We start from the raw sequence: 25033 nt of genomic DNA, 5'->3' as shown, positions 1-25033 counted from the left end.
TCGCCATCGCCAGCGTATTCTGATGCCTCTGTATGGAGCCAGCAAACCCGCCACGTGAGGCCGCCCATGAGAATACGCTGCCATTGAGTTTTCAATGCCATGGAATCGAGGGCGCCATTTCGCTCGCCAAGGCTTCATTTCATCTCCCGTCGTCATAGGAACTCGCCACGGCCACAGAGGCACAGCCTTGACGGATACGCGTCCCCTCAGGGGGTCCGGGAAATGTTTTAGCAGAACGGCATCGAGCAATACCGATGATACCCAAACAATGTCGCCATCCGTGCAACCGCAAGTCTTGGATATCGCTTCCGTCATACACAAAGCACGGCACAAGACGGGCCATAGGTGGCATCTGAGACCCAGGGAAATACAGCTGTCTCTCGCTACCAGAATAATGATGCTGATTAATTTCTGACACGGGCGCTAACAAGACAGAAAGTGACATTCTCGGACCCCATCCATCGAAATGCGTAGTGCCATCTGACACTATTCGAAGATCAGCATCTTTGTTGGGCAGGTCGCACAATTTACGCACGTAATTGCCGGAGTTTAGTCCTCCGATCACCATATTCCTATGCCGTGCGGCCGTGGATATTGAAGTGCCATCACGGCTGCAGAAATGGGTTCCAGAGATGCGGTGACAGCCGGGGAGGGTGAAGAGGTATTCAGGCACCAAGCGGCTGGGAGAAGAGCATGACTCTGTCCCAACATGGCCAACTAGCTGGACTTGGAGCACAAGACCGAACCTCATCTCCCTAATCTCTTTCATAGTCCACACGGCAACATGGCCAAGTCAGACAGCCAAAACCTTGAAATTTCGTCGATGTGGGGAGTATGGAGCACGCTTGCGGGCCTGGAAACTCACAATTACACGCAACACAGCATCTTGCCTCGAGGTTATTTGGATTGCCCACCGACCCTGCCGCCAAGCTCATGGCCAAGCTCATTGCCAAGCTCACCAACACGGCGAAGCATTTTGAAAAGGGGAGCCAGGCATTATATCACAAACCACCAATATCGTCACTCACCATGGTCCAGTCGCAATTCCCAGGCAAACTATGGCTAGGCTAGCCGCCCACCCCGGCACACCTTATTGCTGTTAAGGTGTGTTCCAAGATGCTAAACGGCATAGCGCCCTGGCAACCTCCACATATGGACGCACGTTGTCTGGCTTAAACAAGCAGTTTTAGCACAGCCCAAGGACTCATCACCTTTGCCGCCTTTGCTCTCCTTCGCACTGTACGGGGCTTAGGCCAAGGGGCCCTGGTCCGCTACAGCACAGCAGCTCTCACGATCTTCAGATGGTCTTTGCTGGTGTGGATGTCCTTAGCTGCCGTGGCTGTAAACCTTGTTCTGCCTCGTTCGTCAAGCCATGGTCATACTTGTACCAAATGCTTCCGGCCATTTGCCTCCCATGGAGGATTCCGCCCGACAAAAGAGGGTGGAAGGGTGTAGAAGGAGTCTATTCGTCGCCTCTGAGCGAATCATGGCACCCGCATACATTGCCTTTGCCGAAACTGTGTGTTCCGCACGATTGGTTAATTTGGAGTTCCCTATCTCGGCAAGCTACCACCGGCACGCATTGAGGCTGAGCAGCTACCTAACATCATCGATAGCGAATTATTTTGCTGCCCGCTTCTTCTGGGCCGCTAAAGCTCATCATATTGCCGCTGCAGGCTGTCACTGTGGCATCTGAGATATCACACCATGTTCCAATCAATATCGTGCCGGCAGCCTTCGGATGGTAGCCCGGTGATGCGCGCTCCGAGTGACTTGTTGCATGAGCAAAACTTGTAGAGGAATTTTTCTTCTATTTTTCTTCTATGTTTTCCTTTTTTTTTTCTTTTAAATGCCTTGTTACTTTTTCTCCGCGAATAAAGAGCTAACTAGTAGAAAGTAGAGCAAACTTTTCACTCTTGGCAGTCCTGAAGCCGAGGGCATTAATTTGCGCCGGATGGATGCAGGAATAAGCCGCCAACCTTGTCCAATATTGTGCACAGCCTCATCAGGAAAATAAGTCCCGTCTCCGGCGGTGGATAACAGGCCTATGCGAGCCCAGACAGATGGCGCTTTTTGATTGTACGCCTGAGCTATGTTTTAGAAGCTCGTCGGCGAATTCATTTGTCTTTGGTTGAGCCTACACGATTGAAAACCTGCTCGTGTCAACAAGCCTTGATGTTTAATCCAGCCTTGGACCACAGGCGTCGTAAGGCGGATAAAAGAAGCTTCGAGAATATTGCCTAGCCGAGTAATTTGGTGTTTGCCTGAGAATCATAACCCACCAAGGCTTTGGGTGGCCAGTCATGTGCTCGGCCAGTTGGGTACATCAGCCATGTAAAACTGAAGCTATCGTGAATGACTGCTCCTACCTAGCTTGTACGCAGTACCTAAGTCATAGTGTCTTGCGCTATATGTACTATTATTCTGTGACGACTACAGTTGGTGATGGACGCGTAATTCTATCTTCTCATGGATAAAACATGCAGTGGACAAAAAAAGAGTATGATGGGAACCAGACTGCGCCTTCGCTTTGATGCCGCCTTTCTCGCTTTTCCCGCTTTCCTCGTTTTCCTCGTCTTGTCCCCAGACTCACATTGCTCTGCCTCTGTCATCTCACGAAACACCAAGTTTTTTTTTTTTTTTTTCACCTTTGCTGTGTCAGGCGCCAGGTCAATGTGCAACTGAGAAGAACTTTCCATCATGATAAATCTTGACGCCGCCTTTCTGATCTTTTGAATGTGGCGTGGATGCTTGGCGGCAAACTTCTTCCAGTTTCTTGGAAGCTTATTCTCATTATAGGGCTCCATGAAGATAAGAGTGCCCAAGAATAACGCGGCGTCTGGTCCTTCATTATCACCCGGATCATTCAGGCTGATCCCGTACGCTGTGTTGGAGGCGTGATACCACGAGATATTTCTGCAAACGTAGTCCTTTAATTCCTTCGACGACATCTAGAAAAGATTTAGTGCCACTGAGGTTATTAAAGTGTACAAACTACTTCGATACAGACACAATCCCAGCCTTAAATTCTATAAAAATACAAAGGCATTCTGAAAAGATGCAAACGATACGCCTTTTTCCAAGAGCATCGTCCGTAAAACGACCGAAAACCACATTAGGTGATGAAATGAGTCAGTCGCTAGTAAAATATCTCAACGAAGCTTTTGTTTTTTCTCATTGCAGTTTATACCGCCTCGATCGAGTCTATTTGACTTTCTGATAACACGCAAGCCAATCTTTGCATTTTCCTGATACTTCAACCCGGATGGACATGTTTATAGTTATACTTTGAGAGAATTTTGCAGCAGGGCCACGTAAGGATGGATAAGACTCCTACTAAAGGGGTATATAAAGGAAGCGTTTTCGTAGGCCCTCTTGGAAAATTCTGCCTTGTTGCATTCTCATCTGTTTTGCATCTCGGTATAGCTTCAAGATCAAGAAATCTATCGAAACGGCAGACACAATGACGTACGATTCGTACGATTCCACTCCAGAGATTGGACAAGGCATAAGCGTTTTATTGGCAACAACTTGTCCATTTAGTAAGGACTCCCACAACGGCTTTTCATTCTACCAAGTCCAGATACCTAATACCGTATAGTCCTTTATACATCTGCCATTATTTTTGGCATCATCCCATTCTGCACCGTCTTGTACTTGACGACGCACAAACACAACGGTACGACACCCTTCATCTCATCATTGGCTTCAATTCACCTAACGCATATCCAGCCTCCATAAGAGGCTTTGAATACTACCAGTGCGCGCAACTCAGCTTGCTCGTAGTTCTCTTCTGTACAGACGTCACCTGCATCAACATTCTCGCATGGTGTGTATCGAAGCCAGTGCCATCCACGCTGCCAATAATCGCCGCAAATCTTTGCGTGGTGCCGTACATGTGCGGCTGTATGTTGCTGCACCACGTGAGCTACATAGATTTCCCACGGCAATATTCCTGGCCTCGTTACCTTTTGCCAGAAGTTGTATTGGAAGAGCTGCTATACATCACACGCCAGCAGGAGACGAACTGGGAAGAATGGGGGAGCCAGGACACCACCCTATGCGGTGATGAAATGGACGACGAACAAATAGACCATGAGGGTGACACTGAGCCGCTGCTACGAGAATGGCTAGACGAGCAACGGCTGCTGAACCAAATGGATTCTGACGATACTGACGACGATACGGAGTCGTCATACTCAACGCTTTCCACTGTGGATTCCGAGATGGACTTTTGGTTCAGCTATGGTGGGAGCAGATACGATGGTGACGGCTCTCCGCTAGTAGCGTAGCTGATCCATTTCTATTGCCCGAGAGTATATCGGATTAGATCATTGGACTATCTTGTTACATATCTTCAAGCAATGGTTAAGCTGGCGTTGGCGTATGGTTTGGATACGGTTTGGCAAAAGCGTTGATACCCCTATAGACTATAATATGACGTTGCCATACGCTGCTTTTTGAATACACATTTGATTAGGTACAGTGAGGAATGCATGGACTGTGTGATGTTGCCTGAACTACCAGGCAGCACGTAGGCTCAAGGACAGTTCTATTAAACACTAAACGCTGCCACGTTCTAATCTTTCCCATCGTTCTTTGTGCCTTGTAGTATGCCCAACTGCCTTGAACTAGGAAATACCCTTGCCTTTAGGAAAATACCGCGCAAACTTATTCACCAAGCGAGCATTTCACCGCCCATCTACTTCCCGACTAGATCAGCTCCATATATGAGGCTTTTACCCTTACACGTATTGCTACTATCCAAGGCAAAGGTGGGCGTAGAGATATACCCCGTTCGACGCTCTCCACTAATGCAAGAGGCTTGTTGCAACTACATGGCGCATATCGGTATACGATATCTATTTAAATCAAATTACATGTACTTTTCGACTCGTAATAAGTAGCGTCCTATAGAACAAAAATACATAGACCTACATTAATCGCTGGTAAATTAGTCTCGCACAATGGTGGGTTTTATTTCATAGTTTTGTATACAAGGCACTTTACGAGGCGGATTCTCACTTTTCAGCAATTTCACAGCCAAGTATTTCACAAACAAGCGAAAAGAAAGAAAACAAGGAAAAAAAAAGAGAGAGAACTGGAAATGATTCAAAAAAATCTATTTCCTTCTCCAACTTCGTATTCGATAATAACGTGGATCCACAGATGCGTTGTCGAATACGATATTTACAGGGTAGCCAACTTGCTCAACCTGAGAATACGTGAAACTCCTGGTTACAAAGGAAACAATATATTTACGAGGCCATTTCATGCATGGTTGTCCCGAATAAAAAGACTCAAAGCGGCAGTCAACAGCGAAAATACTTTTGGCGACCTTGAGTCTGTAAGTACGAGCTGATACGAACAGCTTCCAGTCACTTCACACTTACCCAACATCATATCCATACCAAATATTCATCGACACATCTGTCAAGAAGCAAAAGCAAAAACTTTTCTATAAATGCCCGCCCCTCTATATATCTATCCAAAACAAAAGCCACCGGGTAGTAAAAGTTCAAATCCTGCTCACCTCCTCCCCAAATCAACCTCCCTCACAAGCACCATATCCCCATCCTCCTCACTCCCTCCCACAATCCCCTGCACCCCAAAAAACGGCGCAACCGCAACCTTCACCACGCCCCTCCAAAACCCTTCCACAATCTCCTTCAGATCCCCTCCCGTCTGCTTGAAATCCGGAAACGCGTTAATCTCCAACAACCACGCCTCCCCATCCTCATCCACCATGAAATCCAGCCCAAACACCTCAAACGCATTCGGCAGCGTCTGGAAATGAATCGGCATCGCCCTCGCCGCCGCCTCAAACACCTCTCCCGTCGTCTCGCAAATCTGCCCAAACACCTTCTCCAGCACAGTCGTCTTCTCCAGAGGTAGGTTCCAGAACCGCTGCACCGTGTTCTCGTTGGGCGAATCTTGCAAACATGTGTTTGTCAGGAACGCCTCAATGTCCGTAGGCGCTTCCCAAGGGGCTGTGTAAGGTTTGCCCGCGAAGAGGGCGAGCATGTGCTTGTAGACGTAGACGTTGAGGCTTCCCGTGCAGAGGACATATGTCCGGACGTGGAACTTGTGGCCGCCAGGGGAGAGGATCAGGGGAGGATGGATGTACGGCTGAGCCACGAAGTGACGGAGATGGGAGGCTGTGATGTAGTCACCACCGCCAGCATGTCCTTCCTCTGCTTCGCCTCCCTGGGCATCGTCGTCTTCGTCTTCGTCGTCACTATCAGGTCGCTCAGCCTCCCATCCGTCGAAAATGTCTTGCAGTTCATCCATGGTGCTGAATAGACGGATGCCTTGGCCACGATCACTCATTCCCGGCTTCAGGATCCACCATTCTCTCTCACTTGTGTCCTCCTTGTCCGCGTTGCGATCCAGGCTCTCCCTGAGGTCAAACGCCTCGACGAGAGCGTCATCGAGGAACTCGGCATAGTCTACTTCAAAGGCCTCGCTGCGCCTGAGATGCTTCTTGAGAACGGAGTCGGGGTTCTTGGCTGCCCAGTGATCCAGCGTTGCCGATAGGTAGTGTTTCCTGATGAGCGCTTTCCGGATCATGTAGCTATTAATAAGGCTGGTTTTGGTATGCGATGAGGCAAATTCGAAGTCGATTGCTTCGTAAGGAACAATTTGCAACACATTGTTATCGGAAGACGAGAGTTTCGTCGACAAGTCGAGGTTCTCCAAGGATATATCGGTGATGAGATTGAATGCTTCCTTCGGTAACACGGCCTTTAGTGCGGCTACAATAAGAGGCTGCACGTAAGGGTCATCGTATGCCACTATGGCTTGAATACCAGGATTCGACGTGTCTTGATCTTTAGGGCTCTCTCGAATAGCCAATTCTGCTGTAGAAGGTAATGTTATAGGAGGACTGAAAAGAAAATTAGGTGTGAGAATATCTTCTATTTTAGTCTTTCAATTACGCAAAACAAGTCTACATGCAGTTCATATCATCAATCGTAACGCGTGTTCCGTCTTTGACTCGTAAAAAAACAAACAACAGAAATCCAAAACTCTAATGCCATAAACGCAGCGGAGGTACTCACAGCTTGATCTCTTGCAGAGCTTTGTCTCCCGCACAGCTAGCAAAGTTTGCCTTGAGAGGTGTAACACTAGCAGAGAAAAAGTCGGGTTAGTAAATTGGTTATGCTGTCGTCATAAAATTCCACAGTCATAGATGGCAACGCTTACCTTGTGTTGCCTTCTCTAACAACCCATCCATCGGATCCCGGCCCTCCTTCTTGGATAGTCTTGTGCACTTCCATGATTTTAGGCGCCCATTTGAAGTTTTTATGCGTGAGTCCCTTGGAAGCCCCGTTAACCGCGCCATCAGCTCCGTTCCCTATCCTTTCCGCCTCATCTTGGGGTTCAATAGCCTCAAAGCAGCCTTCTTTGGACCAATAATTCTGTAGAATGTCTGTCCACACTACCGGGTTCGTCTCAATGTTTTCAACAAGAGGAACGTTGATTGTGTACAGATCAGCGCTGCCGTCAGTCGGCCAGTTCTTGTAGAGATATTCAATGATCCGAAGACTGTGCCGGCATGCGGCATCGATGAGTTTTGCGTCGTGAGTCTGCGAGAAGCTCAGAGCAATGGCCTTATCTTTGCAGGCTGCTGCCTCCAGCGCCGCGCCCAGTGTTCCAGAACTCAGTGCAAATATCGCCGTGCTATTCCTCCCGTAGTTTGGCCCGCTCACGACCAAGTCAATTGGTCCCTTGTGCTGGAAGAAGTGGTTTGTGCCAATCTGCACGCAAGACGCCGGCGTTCCGTCAATGAGGACCCATTCTTCCGCATCGCCTGAGGGAGACGGCCGGGCGTGTGTTGTTCCCTCGATATCGTCGCCATGGCTGTTGGCCGAGGGGCGGTAATAGACAGGCTTCAGCGTCTGGCCGATCATATGCGCTTTGCCGATCCAGGAGCGCTGTGTGTCCGGAACGCAGACGGAGACGGTGTGTCCGGCTCGCTCCAAGTGCCGCACAAACGTGTGTATGTAGGGAGAGTGGTACGAGGGCGGTCCGTCGTCGTTGGTTACGAGGATATGCATCTTGTTGTGAATACTGGGGAGCTTTTTCGGGGTCTGTAGAGGGAGGATCGAAGGAGGCAGGGCGGCCAGCGGGATTCCAGGATAATTTAAACAAGTAAACGGCGGCACGCTTAGACCATTGGCAGCTCGTGGCCGATAGTCGGTCTGCTTTGAAGCAAGCACGCAATAATTCCAGTCGTTGATCGAGAAGCGAGGTTGTAAGAAAAGCGCAAGTACCACTTTTCGCGAGTGAGGGGCGGCAGACGTGGGGCAGCGGCACTAGCCGACAACTATTACAGGGCACATGCAATTGGATACAGAGGCATCTTCAGGCCTTCTGGGGGTCTTTGGGTGCTTCCCGTTATGGGGCTGGGTTACATGCGGCATAAGCTGGAGTTAAGTCGGTGTCAGCAGTTGGAGATTGGGCATCACCACATGTTGGAAGCAACAGACATAAGGGCATGAGAGGTATGAGAAGCGTGTTTGTTTGTTTACAATCAGTTCGGACAACATCAATCAATTTCCACAATCACTAGTTACATTCAATACACAAACATGAGACCAACACAAAAATAAAAAACCGTACAGCCATGACCGTGATTTATTGGAGAGCAGACCATCGTGACACGGCCTGTCATCTCTTTTCAAGTTGTGCATCTGCTATTCGGATGACACACATATCCACATTGCCTGCTAAACGCCAAACTGACTGACCAATTCCATCCATATCCACTTGCCGGTTGTGATGGATAAGAATATTCAACACTGCCGAATGCCAAAATTAATTCACAACGAAAGTAGTGCAGAGCGGTGTCGGCTCGCCTTTCTGTCACATCTTTCTCAAATAGAGAACAAAAGAAAAGAACCAGAAGCTATTATTGGTATAGTGAACAAAGAAAAAAGAAGAGACGAACTGAAGCAGAGAAGAGCCGCCGTGTGGCATCTAGGAGCGGGTTCTCTTGGCAGGAGCTGCGGGCAGTGGTTCGCCAGCAGCGCGTTTCGTGCCTGATCGGTTTGCCGACTCCTTGGTTCGAAGCCACGAGTCGAAAGGACTCTTCTTGCCAGCAGCGCGTCTGGCGGGTGTTGGGGCTGCGGCCAGCTTGTTGGTAGACCGAGTGGTTCGCCTGGTTTCTGGCGGAGATGCGGGTGCATATTTCGGAGCCTCTGGGGTTTGGGCTCTCTCTTCCTTGGCCTTGACAGGTGTTCTGACAGGTGTTTCGACAGGTGCTGAGGGCTCCTCTGCCTCGGTAGCATCCTTGGCATCTTCGACATCAGTTGCCGCCTCCTCCTCTTCAAGCATCTGCTTGGTCTTTGGAGCGGGTGCTTTGGTGGGGAAGAGTAGTCTAGGCTTGATGGATGATCGTGTGAGTGGCTTGGAGAAATGAGCCTCAACATCTGAATCCAATTCTTCATCCTCTACTTCATCATCAAATTCGGAGAACTTGCGGAAGAATTTCTTGCCACGGCTGAGTCTGAGTGTTAGAGCGTATTCTCGTGATGCATACAATTTGCAGGGGTGCTTACAATACGTAAATCAGGCCGTCGTCACGGCGCGCGGCTTCATCAACCGACTGAGCTCCTTCGCCAGGGATCATCACCTTACGCTTGGTCCGGCGTTTGGAGGGTTCAGCACTGGTAGCATTGCTCGCAAAAGGGTTCAATTTGCTGTCATCCTTCTTGGGGATGCGCTCTTGAGAATCGGTGAAAATTTCGATATCCTCCTCAGCTTCAGCCCGGAAACCCTCCAGAGTGATGCTTGAAAATTTCTTTGAACGCCTCTTACGGGGACTTGATACATCAGCATCCTCGGTGGGAAATAGATTGCGAGCAAAGGATTGAATCTCTGCAGTCTCCTTGGAAGTTGGGGGCTTCTGAGGCGTTTTAGATGGCGTTGGAAGCATTAGAGAAGAAGACGCGATGGCTCGGCCGGCGACAGACTTGTCTTTTGATCCTGATGGAGCAGCAGATCCGGCCGCCAAGGCTGCAGCGACGCGACGGACCGAGTCGGCGGCAGGTTGGCGCTTCTTGCGTGGTGAGGAAACTGGTGAGGCCATTGCTGCGGAGCTTTGAGCGGCCGACTTTGCTGCGGCGCGAGGCGATGAAACTGCTTGGCGAGTTGCAGGCTGAGGCGATGGGGTTCTGGCAGAAACACGCTGCGCAGACAGTCTCGCTGATTTGCGTGGTGGTGAATACGGTTCCCAGCTATCGTGGTAGCCAAGTCGGGGGGGCTGGTGGCGTTCGGATGGAAGAAGATGGAGGTGAAGGCGTCGAGGGGGTAGCGTCGACGACGGCCATTTTGAAAACGAGGGAAAATAAAATCCCGGGAAAACCAAAATATCAGATGATGAGGCGCCAATCGAGTCGACGAGATGGAGCAAAGCGAGGTTACGGGTGCAGTTCTAGTGTATCCTGGGTCTTCTCCCAAGGCTGTCGTGGCAGCGGAAACGTGAACTCGTGACGAGCCAGAAATCAATAACCGGGCCAAAACAAAGAAAAAGCCGTCGCACGGGGAGAAAAGCGGTCTATGGCGTCGATGCGGGAATTAATACTATGGCGGGAGGGCCATGCGCAGTTCGGAGGGCGACAGCGACGACGGCACGATGGACGGAGCAAGTTTCAGCAATGGCGTGGAAAAAATAATATCGCGAAGTGGTGCTCGGCCTGACGATGCTTGGTGATGGATGGCTGAGGAGGAGAGCAGGATTCCGGGAGCTAGACTGCAAAATGAAACTGGAGGGGGCTGGGGCAACCGCCAGCGCTGGAATGGGTGTGCCAGCCCTCCCTTTGCTGGCCCGCTGCAAGGTCGCTAGCGCAGAGCCTGGGCAAGACGCGTTGAGCACCCCCGCCTGTAGCCAGCGGCAACGCGTAGGTTTCGCGCCACATCGCGCCAATCACAGCGCACCAGCCCTTGTTTGCGGTGCCCAAGGCTCTGGAGCCTGCAGTGGCTGCGATTGGTGGCTGCTGCGACAGAGATCCACCGTGAAGCTTGAACCTTGTCGACAGCATCACCACGGCAGCGATGCAAGCCCGCAAAAAATGTGCTATGCTGCACAACTCAATCTGGATCTGCCCATTCAGCCACTTCGACAGTTTGGTGCCCGATGCACGATTGGCGAAATTGGAAAACACTCCCCCACTCCGACCAACGACACGCGAGTAAACGTCACCTGCTGAAAGCATCTTGAAGGAAGCAACACTTTATATCTGCGATCTGCGGTGCAATTCAGACGACATCTTACATCCAGTCGAGTGCTATCTAACCTATTTGTACTCAGCTCGACCGCACAAAAAATCAGATCTTCCATCAGAAAAGCAAACATGGCTGGCGAGATGGATCTGGATGAATCAGATCTCTGGACGTCGCCAGTCAAAAACGACCCCGATCAGCCTCGTCCGAAAACACCAAAGACTCCCAGAACCCCACGAACCCCACGAACGCCACCGGGAAACGATCACCACTCCGAGCCCGTCGACCGAGATGCAATGCTAAAGAGGGAGCTGGACGGCGTACGAAAGATCAATGAGGTCATTGAAGGTGTCATAGGCACCCTGCAGCGGGCCGGCGGGAACATGGAGGTAGGTCCTCGAGCTTCAAAGGCGTATGTATGGGATGTGCCGTGACAGGCGTTGACATGTGACGCACACTCTAGTCCGTCTCTAAAACCGTTTCGAATGCTTCCACGCTTCTCAATACCTGGACTCGCATCCTATCACAGACAGAGCACAACCAGCGCCTCATCCTCGACCCGAGATGGAAAGGCGCAACCGATGACTTGGCGGAAATTGAAGCAGAAGCGCTGCGGAAACAACAGGCTGAGGCGCGCAAAGCGGCCGAAGAAGAGGAGCGAAAAGAAGAGCTCCGACAACGGCGGGAAGAAGACGAGCAGAGAAGAAAGTTGCCTGCATCAGCTGCGGCTCGAGGCGCTCGCGGGGCTCCTTCCGGCCGTGGAGCTCGTGGAGCTCGTGGTCGAACAAGGATAGCTCCAGGGTCATCAAGGATCGCCACCCGTTCAAGATATTCCTCAAGTAACAACGCTTCAGCTTCGTCAAGTAGTCGTGGTACGTCTGGTATTGGGAGAGGACTTGGAACGACTAGGAGTCGTTATGGCAGAGCCAAATAGTCGTGTGAGCTGGAACCCGGCCTTGGACCTTGATAACAGGGGGGTTCATTTTTGTTTCATTATTCGATACTCCATAGATACCCAGAAAAGTGCAAGCTGTATGTAAAATGCTATTTCTTCTGAAAGAAGTGACTTAGCTTCATCATACCGCTCGTATTGACCTTTTTGAGGTCTCGGACTCCGCGACTTTCGCCCGCCTTCTTCTTCTTTTCCTCTTCCACTTTTCTCTTCTTCTCCATCCGGGCCTCATCTTCCAATTCATCTTGGTTTCTCTTGCGTCCGTAGTCTTGTGCTCTCACTGCCATGGTCTCTGACCGAAGCTTCTCAAGACTGGCAATGTAATCATTGAGAAGAGAAAAGTCTTTGAGGCCTCCTGCTCCGGAAAATGACTTTTGGAGATTGTCAGCCAATACGGGGCCCACGTAGCTAGAGCAGATAAACTCAAACGCTACTTTCAGTCTTTGCTGCTCGACTACTTCTGGTGAAGCTTGTAAAGAACTGGCAAAATTCTCCTCTGCCGGCTCCTCGGCAACTGATGTTGCGGCTGTGCTTGCTTGAGATACCGATGCATCGCTAGTCTCCGTGGTTGACGCTGTAGACTGAGATGTTGCCGACTCTGTCTGTGGAGTAGAGGATCCCGAATCGGCGACGTTGTTGCCGCTCAGCTGGCTCTCTCCCGTTCGCACCACTCTGTGCATCATCGGCGCCTGAAGAACCTTTTTCACAAACTTGTCTTCCATGCTCAGTGGCAAGCCACTCTCGCTCATCCTCTTGGCCTTTTGAAAGATGACGTCCAAGAGTTTCTTCTCATTAAGCCGAAACATGGATTCATCACCAGCCTCAACAGTGTCGCAAACTGCACCCATCCGGCTTTCTATCAGTCGCCGTGTTGTCTCCCAGCGCATAATCTCAGATAAATGTGAGTTCTCCTGTGGTAGTTTATCCAAGTGATCATCACTGGATAGAAACAGCCGCTTTACTTCATCCGAGCCCTTTGATGCCTTTGCGTCGGCCAGCGCCGGCAGCACTAAGAAGAGGGGATCAATAGCTGTTGCTACAAAGAGCTCCGATCCCATGGTCACCTGCGCGCTTGGTCTTGCGCCTTGGCCGCCTGTCCTTGTTCCATTGGAGTTGGGCGCAGCTTCAATAAGCCAACTTCGTGGCACTGATTTCGGCGTCGCTATTTTTGTGAATTCATAGATGCCGGTTTCGGGACATGCGAGGTATCGCGACGGCTGTGAGCTTCGTGGATTCGGGAGCGTGACAATTCGGGCATCCGGAGTGGCCTTTGACGGTAGAATGAAGACTTTGGGAGCCTCGCCGACGTGGGAGACGAGGGTTATTGTCGATTTTGACTTGGCTGAGTCGGAATCTGTGGCCGAAGCCGCCGTCGAGGGCTTCGTTGATCGTGTCCTTGCCATGGCGGTGTCGCAAACGCAATTGACGCGATTGATGCAGCTGGTCAGCTCCTTTGCAGCTGTTTCAGGGCTATCAAAAGACCAATGAACCTTTTCCTAGCCTAAGCCGCGCTGTCGCATGCAAAAGCCTTCCTCTGCCTCTCGCTTTTCAAGGGCACAAGGAAAAAGGCACAGCCTGGTTTTGTCGCATTCCGACCCCTGCCAAAGTCTAAAGACGCGATGGACGCGTTCTGCGCCCATCCCGCGTTTTAGCCTTTGGCGATGCGCTCCACCTCAGCCAGTCAAGCTGTGCAGCCACTGCCGAGTCCCCACCGCCCACGATTTGTGTGTCCAAGCCTTACCGGCTGGCACAAGCGGTGCCCGAACAGCGCATCATTTTTTACCTGCTAGGCCTATCGTAGCAAAAGCTGGATCAACAAGCCAAGCGGCGACGCCTGCACGAGATCAACAGCGCTTGCGCCCAGTGCCTGGACTGCCTTTCTTCTCTCCTTCATCTACTATCGACACTGCCGTACTGCCATCTGTTCCTACGACCACGAGGAATCTGCCCGTCATTGGCGCTCGCATCTCGTCCCGTCTCGCTTGGCCGCTGCATCTGTGCGCTTCCCCGCCGAGCTGCCCGCGTCGCAGGCCCTGTCGAGAAGCGAAAACCTCATCTGCGGCCGCTCAGCCCGTCGCCTCCGTATGGCCCCAGAGCGCTGACGGATCACAAGGGAGCCTGGGCCTAGCTGCTGGTGCCCTGCGTTGTCGTGCCTGAGATAGATCCGGGGGGGTGGCTGGAGTGGTTGGGCAGAGGCGCAGGACCGCGAACCCGACAATCCACCAGCATCAGCATCAGTATCAGCATAGCATAGCATAGCATCACCAACATGGCCCACGGTGAGTGGCCCAGGCCGCTGCCGCTGCTAATTGCGACTGACCGCCCAGCAGGACCGCAAGAGTCTGAGACCTCTTGGCCTCCTCGGTCGCCCCACGAAGCCCTCATGAGCACCCCGAAAGGTCGCCAGCGCTACCGAGAAATGATGAATCAGACCTCGCCGACACCCACGCCCTCTCCATCCAAGAGCAGCAGGGCTACGGCATCGGTCATGGCGCGATCCGGGGCGCTTCAGGAACAGATGGATGACGATGACGACGATGACGATGAGGAGACGCTCCAGCTGAAGCTGCAGGAGATCCAGGCTCGATTGAAGCTGAAGAAGCTGCAAAAGGCCCGCGAGAATGCCGCCCAGGGCAGACACTCTCGCTCAAACTCTGTTACGTCGAGCGTCCAGCCACGGCGCGCTGCTCGCGGGACTACACCAACGCCGGAACATCCACGGCCTGCATCCCAAAATATGGTGCAGGTCCCTGCGTCTCCCGTCCGGAAAATACAGCCTCCACAGGATCCAAAATCACCAAGTAGAGTGCTGTTGGGCATCGACAAGGGGCTGCGGGCAAAGGATGTTTCTCTAAAACGCGCCCCAAGCTTTCGAAGGCCGGTAAGCATCGATAGGGCGGCGCAGAGAAGCTATTCAGAGAAGCCAAAGGCAGCTAGTCCATCAGGAATGTCATCACCCGAAGGATTCCGGTCACTCAGCTTCAATGAGCGATTGGCCTCTGTAAGATCAGAAGAGGTGTCTCGCACCGAAAGGCAAGAGAGGATATCAAAGCTGAGATCCAGTGCTTTCGTCGGAATTGGCAAGGAGGAAATGGAAGAATACAAGAAGAATGCCGTCGACATTCCGGACGAGCCTTTGCAGGCCCCGACTTTTAGCAGGGACGAGGTCCTGGGCAAATCGAAACCACCTGTGGTGTTGCAACGGACCCGTACGGTGTCTGATTTGCGCGATACCGCTGGGAGAAACGGCAATCCCCCATATGGCAATATCCCCCCCATTCATACAGCAGTCCTCGCAAGGCCGTAAAAACAGCTTGCCGACTAGTGACATCTCCACGGAAGAGCAAGGATCATTTGAACCTTACTCTAGCATACATCTTTCCAAACGGATATTACCCAATCGAGTCGTAGCCAGGCATGTTTCTGGCAAGAAAATATTTAATATCAAAGATCTACTGCGAGAGGTCAAGGGTCCAGACTTTGCTCTGCCAGATGTCGAAGAGGACATCATCGTCTTTGCGATTGTAGCAAAAAAGTCAGAACCCCGAGCGCATAAGCCCGCCGCGGGGAAGAACGGACAGAAAGACGAGGACCGTGGCAAGTACATGGTACTGACTCTGGTTGACTTGGAATACGAACTGGATCTATTTCTATTCAACTCGGGCTTCACTAAATACTGGAAGCTCACAGAAGGCACTGTTGTCGCCATTCTCAATCCCAATGTTATGCCACCACCACCTGGAAGACAAGATACTGGACGTTTTAGCCTGGTCATTAATTCCGACGAGGACACGATTCTCGAGGTTGGGTCAGCCCGCGACTTGGGCTTCTGCCAAGCAATCAAAAAGGATGGAGAACTGTGCAGGTCTTGGGTGAACAAGAAGCGAACGCAATTCTGCGAGTTTCATTCCAACGAGGCCATCCGGAAGCAGCGAAGTGCACGAATGGAAGTCAACTCGAGTGGCTTTGGCACTCGCTCTCGTTTTCAGGGCAAAAACTCTGCAGAAGTTTTTGAGCCGGCCAAGAAGAAAAACACCGACTACGACTGGGAGACCAAGACGCATTGGTATGCGGCGCGAGGGCATACGGCTTCAGAGCTACTTGACGGCAAAGACCGAGATCCTTCAGACAGGAAGGACAAGGCCGAGTTTCTACGACGCAATATGGAAGCCAAGGAAAAGGAGCGCGAGATGATGAAGAAGCTTGGCGAAGTCGGCAATGCCGCTGGGAAAGAATACATGCAGCGCGCAAGATCTCGAACCGATGCAGGCCTGGCACCCAGCAGCATGAGCTCGAGCCAGCAGCTCTTCAACACAGCAGATCCCTTTACTGAACCCGAAAAGCCAGATGCGGCCTCGCTCGGCCTCCTCGACAAGGCTCGTGACATCCACCTCAGCCCTGTGAAGAGGAAACGGACGGGTAGTTCTCAGACTGGATCTCTTACGCGGAGCAACAGTAGCAATAGTAATAGTACTACTCACAGCAGGCCGCCCGGCCTTGGCTGGGGCGGCGCGTTAAAGGACAAGCTGTCGAGCATGAAGGAAGGGGAGAAGCTCAAGCCAGAGCAACCACCGCTTCGGAAGAAGACACGGTTTGTCACGGAAAAGGGAATCCGAGAGGCTGGCCGCGAGAGCCTTGGCAACTTGTCCGAAAGGAATCTGGCCGACCGGCAGGTGATCTTACCCGACGACGATGACGAGCTTGTCATCGTGGGGTAGATTCCAAAGCTGAGGCTGAGGCTTTAGGGCAGAAATCAGATCGCCAATGAGAGACTGAGGCGGCTACATGAATGACTTTTATGACTACTACTATATAACAAAAGGCATGGATAAGGTTTTTAAGGGGGTGAGCACCAGCAGCATTGTGTATGTAACTTTCTGGGCATATTTTTTCCCCTTTTGTTTTCCTTCAATGGTACCATAGTTGCCACAAACACTATTTCTTTTTCTTTTGTTTTGTTTGAAATTGTCTAGATGAATGGGAAGGCAGGGTATGGTCATAAATCCGGCTGAGGCAAGCCATATGTTGGCTATTGTAAAGATAAAGGCGAAAGAGTACGGCAAAGGTCTGATTTTATTGAGCATTGGGGCGGCAGTGCCTATTTTTTTCTTTTTCTTTTCTACTCCTCTTTTTGAATACGATGTTTTGTACAATCTTGCATTAGATGATATGCAGTGCTCTTTTCAGCTCTAAGAGGCTATGATGGTATCATTGGCTGAGTGAGAAGCGCGCGATGATGTCGTGTAGCCCGTTCACAGGTTTGAATTAAGGTTGAGCAGCGGAATTTGCGTCATCCGTTCCAATTTGCCTGTTTTCTTTCCGACGGGGTTTACAAGAACGATCACGATCGTCAAAGACAAAAAAAAAACCCAGACTAACGGAGTGAGCAGCCGTTTTTTTTCTTCTTGTCCAACTCTGCCACAGCCGAATTAGCGCCCATTGCCAGCGCAATGGTTGACATCACCACGTGCGGCGCTGGACGGGCCTGTCATACCGCCTCCTTTTTCGATACGAATGGTGCTAATGGGTTCAATTCATCCAATCTAGGCGACTCGAGTGTCTTGTGGGAGTTGCCGGAGTCTGGTAGATGATCATATCCCGATGAGGAAATGGCCCCCCCCTTGTAGATTGGATGGACAGCTGAATCGTCTTTGACGTCAACGGGGTAGACGAAGATGGAAAGATATGCGCTGGGGGGTGACATGCGGCTAGCAGCTTGAGATCTGCCGTAGAACAATTGGAACTAAGCAGGGTAGACTGTCGCAGTGCATTGAAACTTTTATGCAAAACAAACAAGCAAGCCTGGAAATAGCTGGTGGGATGCGAAACAGAGGAAAAAGAGAGAATGTTGTAAGACGCCACGCAGAGGTAATACGAAGTAAGCTTAAAGCCATGTGAGCTGGACGCCCAATGGCTGTTGAGTAGGTTGATTCAAGGCGTCGGTTGGCCGCTCCTTTAGTCATTTGCCACCATTTTTTCTCATTTTCCTTTTAAAGGGCGCATGAAGAAACATACGATTAAGTGCTTAGCCTGCAAGGCTTAAAGTATAATCTCGGCTTGGAGCTGAGCATGACCATGACGAGCTGAGCAAAGTGCGCCTCATTAAGAGTATTGCAACATCACAGAGATACGCCACACCCAAAAGTGCGCGGCCAAGTCTAATGATGCCACAAACGAAAATAGAACATCTGAAAAGAAACAACCGTTGTGAAGGAAACTTTTTCCAGCTTTGTCTGGATTGACGTTAGTTTTGTGTTGCTCTATCAGGCATTTAATTTCGCTGGCTCGTATTCCTATAGGTGCTTCAAGCGCGCCAAACAGGAGACAACACGACGTTTGCCGAGATTTCTGGACGAAATATGTAGGCATACCACTACTAGCAGTTGTGAAGGATCCGTAATTATGTCCGATTACGTGCACATGTAGAGTTGGTACACCAATGTCTTACACTCTGCGAGATTATGGTACGATCCGGTACAAAGTGACCAACCTCTGAGGATTTCCAACGAGCTTCTAGATGGCTCAGCTCGACTAACACGCCCAGGGATGGCTACTGACAGGGTCTCCGATCTGTAATACCTGCGATATACTCTATAAGCCAAATAACCATGCGCTATTTCAAGCGTGAAATTGCAGATGGTCACGTTACGCTGTGAGGAGGCCGAGGCTGGCCAAGAATAGCAGCAAATTTGTTTCTGATTGAGGTTTACGGGCAGCTGCAGTTGGAGATTGAAGCCTTGTGTTATGACCCCAATAGTCAATTTTCAGAATCAAGAGTCCAACCAACATAGGGGGCAATTGATCCCTCAGCCTCTGTAGTAAATGGTGCTCATGAAAGTTTTGTGCCAAGTCTTTGCAATCATCCGGCTCATATAGATAGAGCAGACTGACCTTTCAGCCACTAACTGATGTGTTCAGATAGCCAAGACTCAAGAGTGTATGGACATTCCTATGTCGGGTGTGTCTCGTATAAGTGCGATACATGTAGGGAGAGTTGCTCGTGATATATGAAAAGAACATGAGATGAACAACACCTGAACTACTGCTAGCGCGGCGGTGACGGATCTCAGTTGATGCAAGGCTGTCCAGAACATGGTTCAGTTGGCAATGGTAGATTCAGGCGATCTAGCGCCAACAGTCGGTATTTACTCAGGTAATAAGATGTTGGTGTCCATATCCGTAGTTAGTTGTAGTAACACATGCACCTGGTAGAATGGGCTCCAGGTAGCATTGGCATTACGAGATATGTTCAGCCCTTCTTCGTATCCCTTTTCGCATCTTGTCCCGTCGTCAAACCTCCTCGCTCAATGATCAGCATAGAGCTGCTCTTCGTATAGACTTGGGCATCAAAGGCTAATAGATTAAAAAATGCCATCTAGCGGTCTCCATTGGAGCTTCTCGATCCTTTTCTCCGACTATTGCCCAATAGTCTGGAGCGGCCTCTTTGAATTGGGCAGTGGTGCGTCTAGAGGCTCCGGCGGAGGAAAATCGGTGCCTCCGGTGCTTTCAAATGCTACGCCGAAGGAGCCGATTTCGAGACCCTCCAGTTCCAGGTACTAGACCAGTCCAAAACGCCACACCTCTTTTGTTTATTCAAATGCGTAATTTTAATTCTGCTTCTAAAATTATCACGCGCCGGAGCCAGAATGCAGTGTCCAGATACTACTGGCATTGGCACCAGTATGTAGCACCGCTGCTATGGAGCATTGATGCTGGGAGTAATGCTGACAGTTGCTTTGCTCCAGCACCAGGTAGCAGCAATTGATATCGCCAGTGAGACACAGGACAAAGGCCCAGCCGAGGCCACGCATCGAATGGCCGGTTCGCAGCAGCTGAGATTCCCAGGGAGCACAAAACAAAACACAACGCGTGCCCGGCCCACTATTCGCATGGATCGACAGACGGTGAGGCGGAGAGCCGTCGAGGCCATTGGCAGCCAGCGAGCGCTGACGCTGTGGCACGCGGATTGAGCCACGAGATGGCCAGCTTTGGGCGTCAAGGGCAATGCCATGCCTGCTGCTAACAGGCTGCTAGTGGCGCGATGGCTGGATGGCGCGCAACTCTCACGGCATACAGCACATGCGCCTGCATCCACGGCGGTTCGCTGGTCGTGCTCCTCATGCAGCATTACGAGAGTTGGATCAGGCGGACCCTTTGCTGGGCATTATTGCTGCTATAAGCATAGCTCCACGCGGTGGGCAATACAAGCTTTGCCCGGATATAAGCTAGAAAAAAAACTTAATCACAATGCGCCTGTCTTTCCACAAAGGCTATCGACATCCCTGGCCTGTCAGCAGTCTATCGGCACTCGGCTGTATCTCAAAGAGACAGAGGCGAAAAGGAAATGACAGAAATTGGGAGAACACTAGATACTACTCCGTACACCTCCCTTTGATGCTCCGTGGCTTGGCCATCAGCCGGTATTTCCGTTGGGAACAAGAACAACGACGACGACAAGAGGAAAAGAGGAGCCGATCGTCAGAATCGCACGCAGGGAGCAAACGTCATGCTACGTCTCCCAGCCAGCAGCGGCGCCTACCGTCTATCCTTGCACAACTTACAAGCAGCGCAAAAGCTATCGGCGCTTCGCCGGCGAGCATGTCTCAGACCAGCGCACCGCTCATCGCGCTCGTCCTTCGCTCGATCTTCACGCGCGAGCCTATCAAAGGCGCATCGGACCTGGCGAATAATGGACCCATCCCCGCACGCCTCCAGCGTCCTGAAATCTCCTCGAGGCCTGTCGAATCTCCAGTCGCGGCATGGGGCGGTTTCGACACCATTGGTCCCGGCCCTGACACTAGGGCTGAATCAAGCCTGGAGCCGACTGGTAGCCTCGCCGCGCAGCTGCCCTTGTGTGGGATTGGATATGCGTGTCCCCAAGTTCCTCGTATCGTGCCCAGCCTAGATGTTTTCGCTGCCGAACTGCTGCCAATCGGGCTTGGCCCCCGAGGCCGTGGCGTGGCGCTGCTTGGGAGCGTCTCCACGAAGGAGGTTCATCCCTTTCGCTTGCCTCCCTTGCGGCGTCCGTATTGCCCAGGCACGGCGGGTACGACTTTGTCCACTAGCATTGCCGCGTGGGAAGAAGGAAGAGAAAGGAAGAACAAAAATAAACCAAACAAAGAGGCTTAAATCGTGGTCCAGGGATAGGCGTTGGCCAGCCCCCTGAAAAGAAGCCAATGGTGAATGAACGCATGCTTAACACTAACAACACGCAGCGTCGGTGACGGCTCCTCTGATCTGCCATTCCTCGATTCCGTTTGCTCTTGCGCTGCTGCCGACTTCCCGGCGCCCTGTAGCTCTGAGATTCGAGCCAGCTGTGTCTGTGTATACTCAAACGGTATGTACTCGTGTGGGTGGGGTGGACGATCCGGCAGCTAATCCCAAGAAGCTGCCAAAGCAAATAATACAAAATCGCCAGCCTGCTGCTGCTGTCCTCCCCTAGCCGGCCTGGAGAATCCCTCCCATCCTCGTTCTCCTCCACCCCTGTCACATGGCATAATCCATTCAGCTAGATTGGTGTCGTATATATATATTCTATATCAGCCTCTTAGTCGTTTGGCCTTCGCCTACAGCAGGAAGAAGAACCGACTTGCCTGTATAGGGAAGGGAGCTCGCTTTCACTCCGTACTTTCAAGTTCCCACAAGGGGGGCAATTACAGGAGCCGCGCCGTTTACCCGTCTCTCATCTAGGGTCCTTTTTTTTATTTTTCCTTTTCTGTCTCTGGCCTCTTCACAGCTTTCTTTCGTTCTTCTTTTTCCTTTCTTCGACCACACATTCGTTTAAACCGAAGCGCATCATGATGTTGCAAGCTTCCGTCTCGGTGCTGGCCTTGGCCGCAGTTTCACTCGCACAGGGTACAGCACACATCCCCGTCACTGGTGTTCCCGTCTCCTCTGGTTCCGCTGTGCCTCTGAGACAAAATATCAATGACTTGGTCAAATCGGGGCCGCAATGGTAAGAAGCCAAAAGAGTGTTTTAGTTCTCCCAAGAGAGGGAGAATAAGAACGTGATGCTCATAATGAGTCTGTAATAGGGACCTCTATGTTCAGGCCATGTATAACATGTCCAAGCTGGACTCCCACGACCCTTACAGCTTCTTCCAGATTGCCGGTAATTCTTTTCTTCTTTGAGATGGCATGACTCTCGGAGCCATTAGTAACACTGGCTAGGCATCCATGGCGCACCGTATATCGAGTACAACAAAGCCGGCGGCCGATCGGGAGACGGATGGCTGGGATACTGCCCTCATGGTGTATGTCTTCGCAAAGGCGCATGTCCATTCACTGTGCCTCCCGACGCTATTATGAAATGCCTCTGACATGTTTTTTAGGAGGACATCTTTCTCACTTGGCATCGCCCTTATGTTCTGCTTTTCGAGGTATGATATTCCTAGTGTCTCTCATCATCTTGCCCCCGTTTAGGAATGCGGTGGCTTACTTTTCATTTAGCAAGCATTGGTGTCTGTAGCCAAGAACATCGCCAATGGTTACCCTGCTCAGTACCGCGCCAAGTACCAAGCAGCGGCAGCAAGCCTGCGAGCTCCCTACTGGGACTGGGCCGCCGATAGCACCGTCCCTGCCTGCACGGTCCCGAACACGCTCAATATCAATGTGCCCAGCGGCAGTGGCATCAAGACGGTCGCTTACACCAACCCTCTCCGGACTTATTACTTCCCTCACATCGCCATGACCGGCTCGTATGGAGAATTCTCTGGAGGTGGTCAAGACCACACAATCCGCTGCCCTTCGCCTCAGGAGAATTATCCAAACACCGCCAACGCCAACCTTCAGGCGCGCCCTTATAAGGGCTGGATTGTAAGCTGTCATTGCTGGTAGTGAGCCATCAGTGGATTTTGGTTACTAACAAGAGCGCAGTATGACGTCCTGACAAACTCTCAAAACTTTGCCGATTTTGCTTCCACCAGCGGCCCTGGTATCAACGTCGAGCAGATTCACAATGCCATTCACTGGGATGGTGCTTGTGGCAACCAGTTCCTTGCTCCCGATTACTCTGGCTTCGATCCCTTGTTGTAGGTTCATCACGGCGTTAGATGAAAAGAATTCAAGTATAACTAATATTGGAACAGCTTCATGCACCACTCCAACGTCGACCGCATGTGGGCGTTCTGGGAGGCCATCATGCCTACTTCGCCCGTCTTCACCGCATCCTACAAGGGCCAGTCTCGATTCAACAGCAAAACAGGAGCCACCATCACTCCCAACTCTCCCCTGCAGCCATTCTACCAGGCAAACGGACAGTTCCACACCTCCAACACCGTCAAGAGCATTCAAGGCATGGGCTACTCCTACCAGGGCATCGAGTACTGGCAGAAGACCCAGGCTCAGATCAAATCCAGCGTCAGCACCATCATTAACCAGCTGTATGGCCCCAAGAGCTCCTCGAAGCGAAACACTCGTGCCGCCGACCTTGTCCAGACTCGCTACTTTGCGCAGATTTCCGTCAACGTCACTGAGATTCAGACTCGCCCCGCCGAAATCAACGTCTACGTTGCTGGACAAAAAGCCGGCAGCTTGATTGTCATGAAGCTTCCCGCCGAGGGCATGGTCAACGGTGGATTCACAGTCGATACTCCCATGAGGACCCTTCTGCACGGAGGCAACCGTAACGCTGTTAGCGCCTTCTCTTCCGATGTTGAGGTTGAGATTCTCACTGTAAGTCCCCTTGCTCAATTTTGGTAAAATACTCAACATCGACCTTGTACTGACAAACCTTTTAGCGCTCTGGTCAAACCATCCCCCTCGAGAGCGTCCCCAGTCTTGCTATCGATCTCGAATCCGCAAACGTCACCATGCCGTCTGCCCTGGATCAGCTTCCCAAGTACGGCGCTCGTTCAAAGCACCGTGCTCAGGCCGCCCAGAAGGGACAGCGCGTCCGACCTCCTCCCCCTCCCCCTCCTCCTGCTCAGTAAAGGGAGGGACGAGGCCACCAAACCTTTCTCATCTTGTTGCAATATTATCTAGCCATATATATGACAAAATGCTCGCAAGATGAGTGTTTGAGTATATACTACGACTTTTCAACATAGGTTTTCCGACTTTCGTGGACGTGCGCAATATCTTTTCGCATCTTCTAGGCTTTTATCCTCGGATACTTACCCAAGGGGTTTTGTTGATTGGGTTAATGATATGGTTTTCTGTATATAACACTTTTTTTTGTCATTACTGTTGCTGCATGAGGACATATACACGACATGCATGCTTTCCACCAAACGTGCTTTAGGCCGTTCCTAAAGGGCGACCCTAGAGGCGGATTGGATATAAATTAAGATGACGATAATTGAATATTGATAATTTTGACATGTTTCTGGCTGAGTATTTGTCTTGACGCACGTCAATTTTTGATGGCCACACTTAAGATAGTCGGCGCTCTGGTCTGTTTACAGTGGAGAGAATGCACTTGAGTTTATCGGCAATATGAACGAACCATGTCTTGGCTCTGGCTCATCGATTGCTTTCAGCGTTGAGGAACACCGATTAGCTTTGGAAAATGGATGAAAGCTATTCCTTTAGAAGGAGAAAGAATTTGATGAAAAAAGTAACAAAAAGAAAAAAACATGCGGCCTGTGTGGATCGAACACACGACCTTCAGATATCAATTGAATGACTGAATGACTTCAGTCTGACGCTCTCCCAGCTGAGCTAAGGCCGCAAGTTGAAATAGGTGGGCTTTTTGAAGATTATAGGCCATGCGGTAGCGCCTTTTGGTGTAATTGGTCGAGGTCTCGGGTAGAGCTTGCGACGACTACAAAAGTAGAATCTAGCGATTCTGTAATGCGCGTTGTATTAACTTTAGGCGGCGTGTGAAATTTATCTTTATATATTCTGAGTACTTGA

The 25033-nt window shown here is 51.0% G+C and overlaps 10 protein-coding genes and 1 non-coding gene across 11 annotated transcripts; 6 read left to right on the top strand and 5 right to left on the bottom strand.

Moving 5' to 3' along the window:
• Positions 1-784: 784 nt before the first annotated feature.
• On the top strand, positions 785-1071 carry TrAtP1_007670 (uncharacterized protein; the record flags this gene model as incomplete). Its single annotated transcript, XM_066113619.1, has 2 exons — positions 785-832; positions 883-1071. The coding sequence occupies 2 exons, from the start codon at positions 785-787 to the stop codon at positions 1069-1071; spliced, it is 237 nt and encodes a 78-aa protein (XP_065969705.1).
• Positions 1072-2459: 1388 nt separating this feature from the next.
• Positions 2460-2951, bottom strand: TrAtP1_007669 (uncharacterized protein; the record flags this gene model as incomplete). Its single annotated transcript, XM_066113618.1, has 1 exon — positions 2460-2951. The coding sequence occupies one exon, from the start codon at positions 2949-2951 to the stop codon at positions 2460-2462; it is 492 nt and encodes a 163-aa protein (XP_065969704.1).
• A 463-nt stretch (positions 2952-3414) lies between these two features.
• Positions 3415-4448, top strand: TrAtP1_007668 (uncharacterized protein). The gene is made up of 2 exons (XM_066113617.1): positions 3415-3542; positions 3602-4448. Exon 2 carries the CDS (start codon positions 3897-3899, stop codon positions 4290-4292), a length of 396 nt encoding a protein of 131 aa, XP_065969703.1. The 5' UTR covers positions 3415-3542; positions 3602-3896; the 3' UTR covers positions 4293-4448.
• Positions 4449-5156: 708 nt separating this feature from the next.
• On the bottom strand, positions 5157-8245 carry TrAtP1_007667 (uncharacterized protein). The gene is made up of 3 exons (XM_014092513.2): positions 7207-8245; positions 7062-7127; positions 5157-6886 (listed from the first exon to the last, which is right to left on the bottom strand). Exons 1-3 carry the CDS (start codon positions 8058-8060, stop codon positions 5530-5532), a joined length of 2277 nt encoding a protein of 758 aa, XP_013947988.1. The 5' UTR covers positions 8061-8245; the 3' UTR covers positions 5157-5529.
• Positions 8246-8539: 294 nt separating this feature from the next.
• On the bottom strand, positions 8540-10789 carry TrAtP1_007666 (uncharacterized protein). Its single transcript, XM_014092512.2, has 2 exons — positions 9564-10789; positions 8540-9505 (listed from the first exon to the last, which is right to left on the bottom strand). The coding sequence occupies exons 1-2, from the start codon at positions 10091-10093 to the stop codon at positions 8983-8985; spliced, it is 1053 nt and encodes a 350-aa protein (XP_013947987.2). The 5' UTR covers positions 10094-10789; the 3' UTR covers positions 8540-8982.
• A 568-nt stretch (positions 10790-11357) lies between these two features.
• Positions 11358-12160, top strand: TrAtP1_007665 (uncharacterized protein; the record flags this gene model as incomplete). The annotated part of the gene is made up of 2 exons (XM_014092511.2): positions 11358-11615; positions 11690-12160. 2 exons carry the CDS (start codon positions 11358-11360, stop codon positions 12158-12160), a joined length of 729 nt encoding a protein of 242 aa, XP_013947986.1.
• A 110-nt stretch (positions 12161-12270) lies between these two features.
• On the bottom strand, positions 12271-13581 carry TrAtP1_007664 (uncharacterized protein; the record flags this gene model as incomplete). The annotated part of the gene is made up of 1 exon (XM_014092510.2): positions 12271-13581. One exon carries the CDS (start codon positions 13579-13581, stop codon positions 12271-12273), a length of 1311 nt encoding a protein of 436 aa, XP_013947985.1.
• A 348-nt stretch (positions 13582-13929) lies between these two features.
• Positions 13930-17302, top strand: TrAtP1_007663 (uncharacterized protein). The gene is made up of 2 exons (XM_066113616.1): positions 13930-14457; positions 14509-17302. The coding sequence occupies exon 2, from the start codon at positions 15289-15291 to the stop codon at positions 16894-16896; it is 1608 nt and encodes a 535-aa protein (XP_065969702.1). The 5' UTR covers positions 13930-14457; positions 14509-15288; the 3' UTR covers positions 16897-17302.
• Positions 17303-20572: 3270 nt separating this feature from the next.
• Positions 20573-21307, top strand: TrAtP1_007662 (uncharacterized protein; the record flags this gene model as incomplete). The annotated part of the gene is made up of 1 exon (XM_014092508.2): positions 20573-21307. The coding sequence occupies one exon, from the start codon at positions 20573-20575 to the stop codon at positions 21305-21307; it is 735 nt and encodes a 244-aa protein (XP_013947983.2).
• A 668-nt stretch (positions 21308-21975) lies between these two features.
• TrAtP1_007661 (uncharacterized protein) lies at positions 21976-24108 on the top strand (the record flags this gene model as incomplete). Its single annotated transcript, XM_014092507.2, has 8 exons — positions 21976-22133; positions 22213-22289; positions 22349-22431; positions 22510-22557; positions 22628-22993; positions 23054-23208; positions 23266-23851; positions 23917-24108. 8 exons carry the CDS (start codon positions 21976-21978, stop codon positions 24106-24108), a joined length of 1665 nt encoding a protein of 554 aa, XP_013947982.1.
• A 646-nt stretch (positions 24109-24754) lies between these two features.
• TrAtP1_007660 lies at positions 24755-24848 on the bottom strand. The gene has a single exon. It is a non-coding gene; the product is annotated as a tRNA-Phe (tRNA).
• Between the last annotated feature and the right edge of the window lie 185 nt (positions 24849-25033).

Source organism: Trichoderma atroviride, chromosome 4, assembly GCF_020647795.1.
Source record: "Trichoderma atroviride chromosome 4, complete sequence".
NCBI lineage: Eukaryota > Fungi > Ascomycota > Sordariomycetes > Hypocreales > Hypocreaceae > Trichoderma > Trichoderma atroviride.
The sequence above is the reverse complement of the archived record's forward strand: the minus strand, read 5'-3'. Positions and strand labels throughout refer to the sequence as shown.

Excerpts from the sequence above, each read along its gene's own strand:
- TrAtP1_007666 (XM_014092512.2), bottom strand. The coding sequence starts at position 10,093 with ATGGCCTCACCAGTTTCCTCACCACGCAAGAAGCGCCAACCTGCCGCC. Across the intron at positions 9,506-9,563 it reads GACGGCCTGATTTACGTATT|CCGTGGCAAGAAATTCTTCC; the intron begins GTAAGCACCCCT and ends ACTCAGACTCAG.
- TrAtP1_007668 (XM_066113617.1), top strand. The coding sequence starts at position 3,897 with ATGTGCGGCTGTATGTTGCTGCACCACGTGAGCTACATAGATTTCCCA.
- TrAtP1_007667 (XM_014092513.2), bottom strand. The coding sequence starts at position 8,060 with ATGCATATCCTCGTAACCAACGACGACGGACCGCCCTCGTACCACTCT. Across the intron at positions 7,128-7,206 it reads GTTAGAGAAGGCAACACAAG|TGTTACACCTCTCAAGGCAA; the intron begins GTAAGCGTTGCC and ends TTTCTCTGCTAG. Across the intron at positions 6,887-7,061 it reads GCTCTGCAAGAGATCAAGCT|TCCTCCTATAACATTACCTT; the intron begins GTGAGTACCTCC and ends TTTTCTTTTCAG.
- TrAtP1_007663 (XM_066113616.1), top strand. The coding sequence starts at position 15,289 with ATGCCGTCGACATTCCGGACGAGCCTTTGCAGGCCCCGACTTTTAGCA.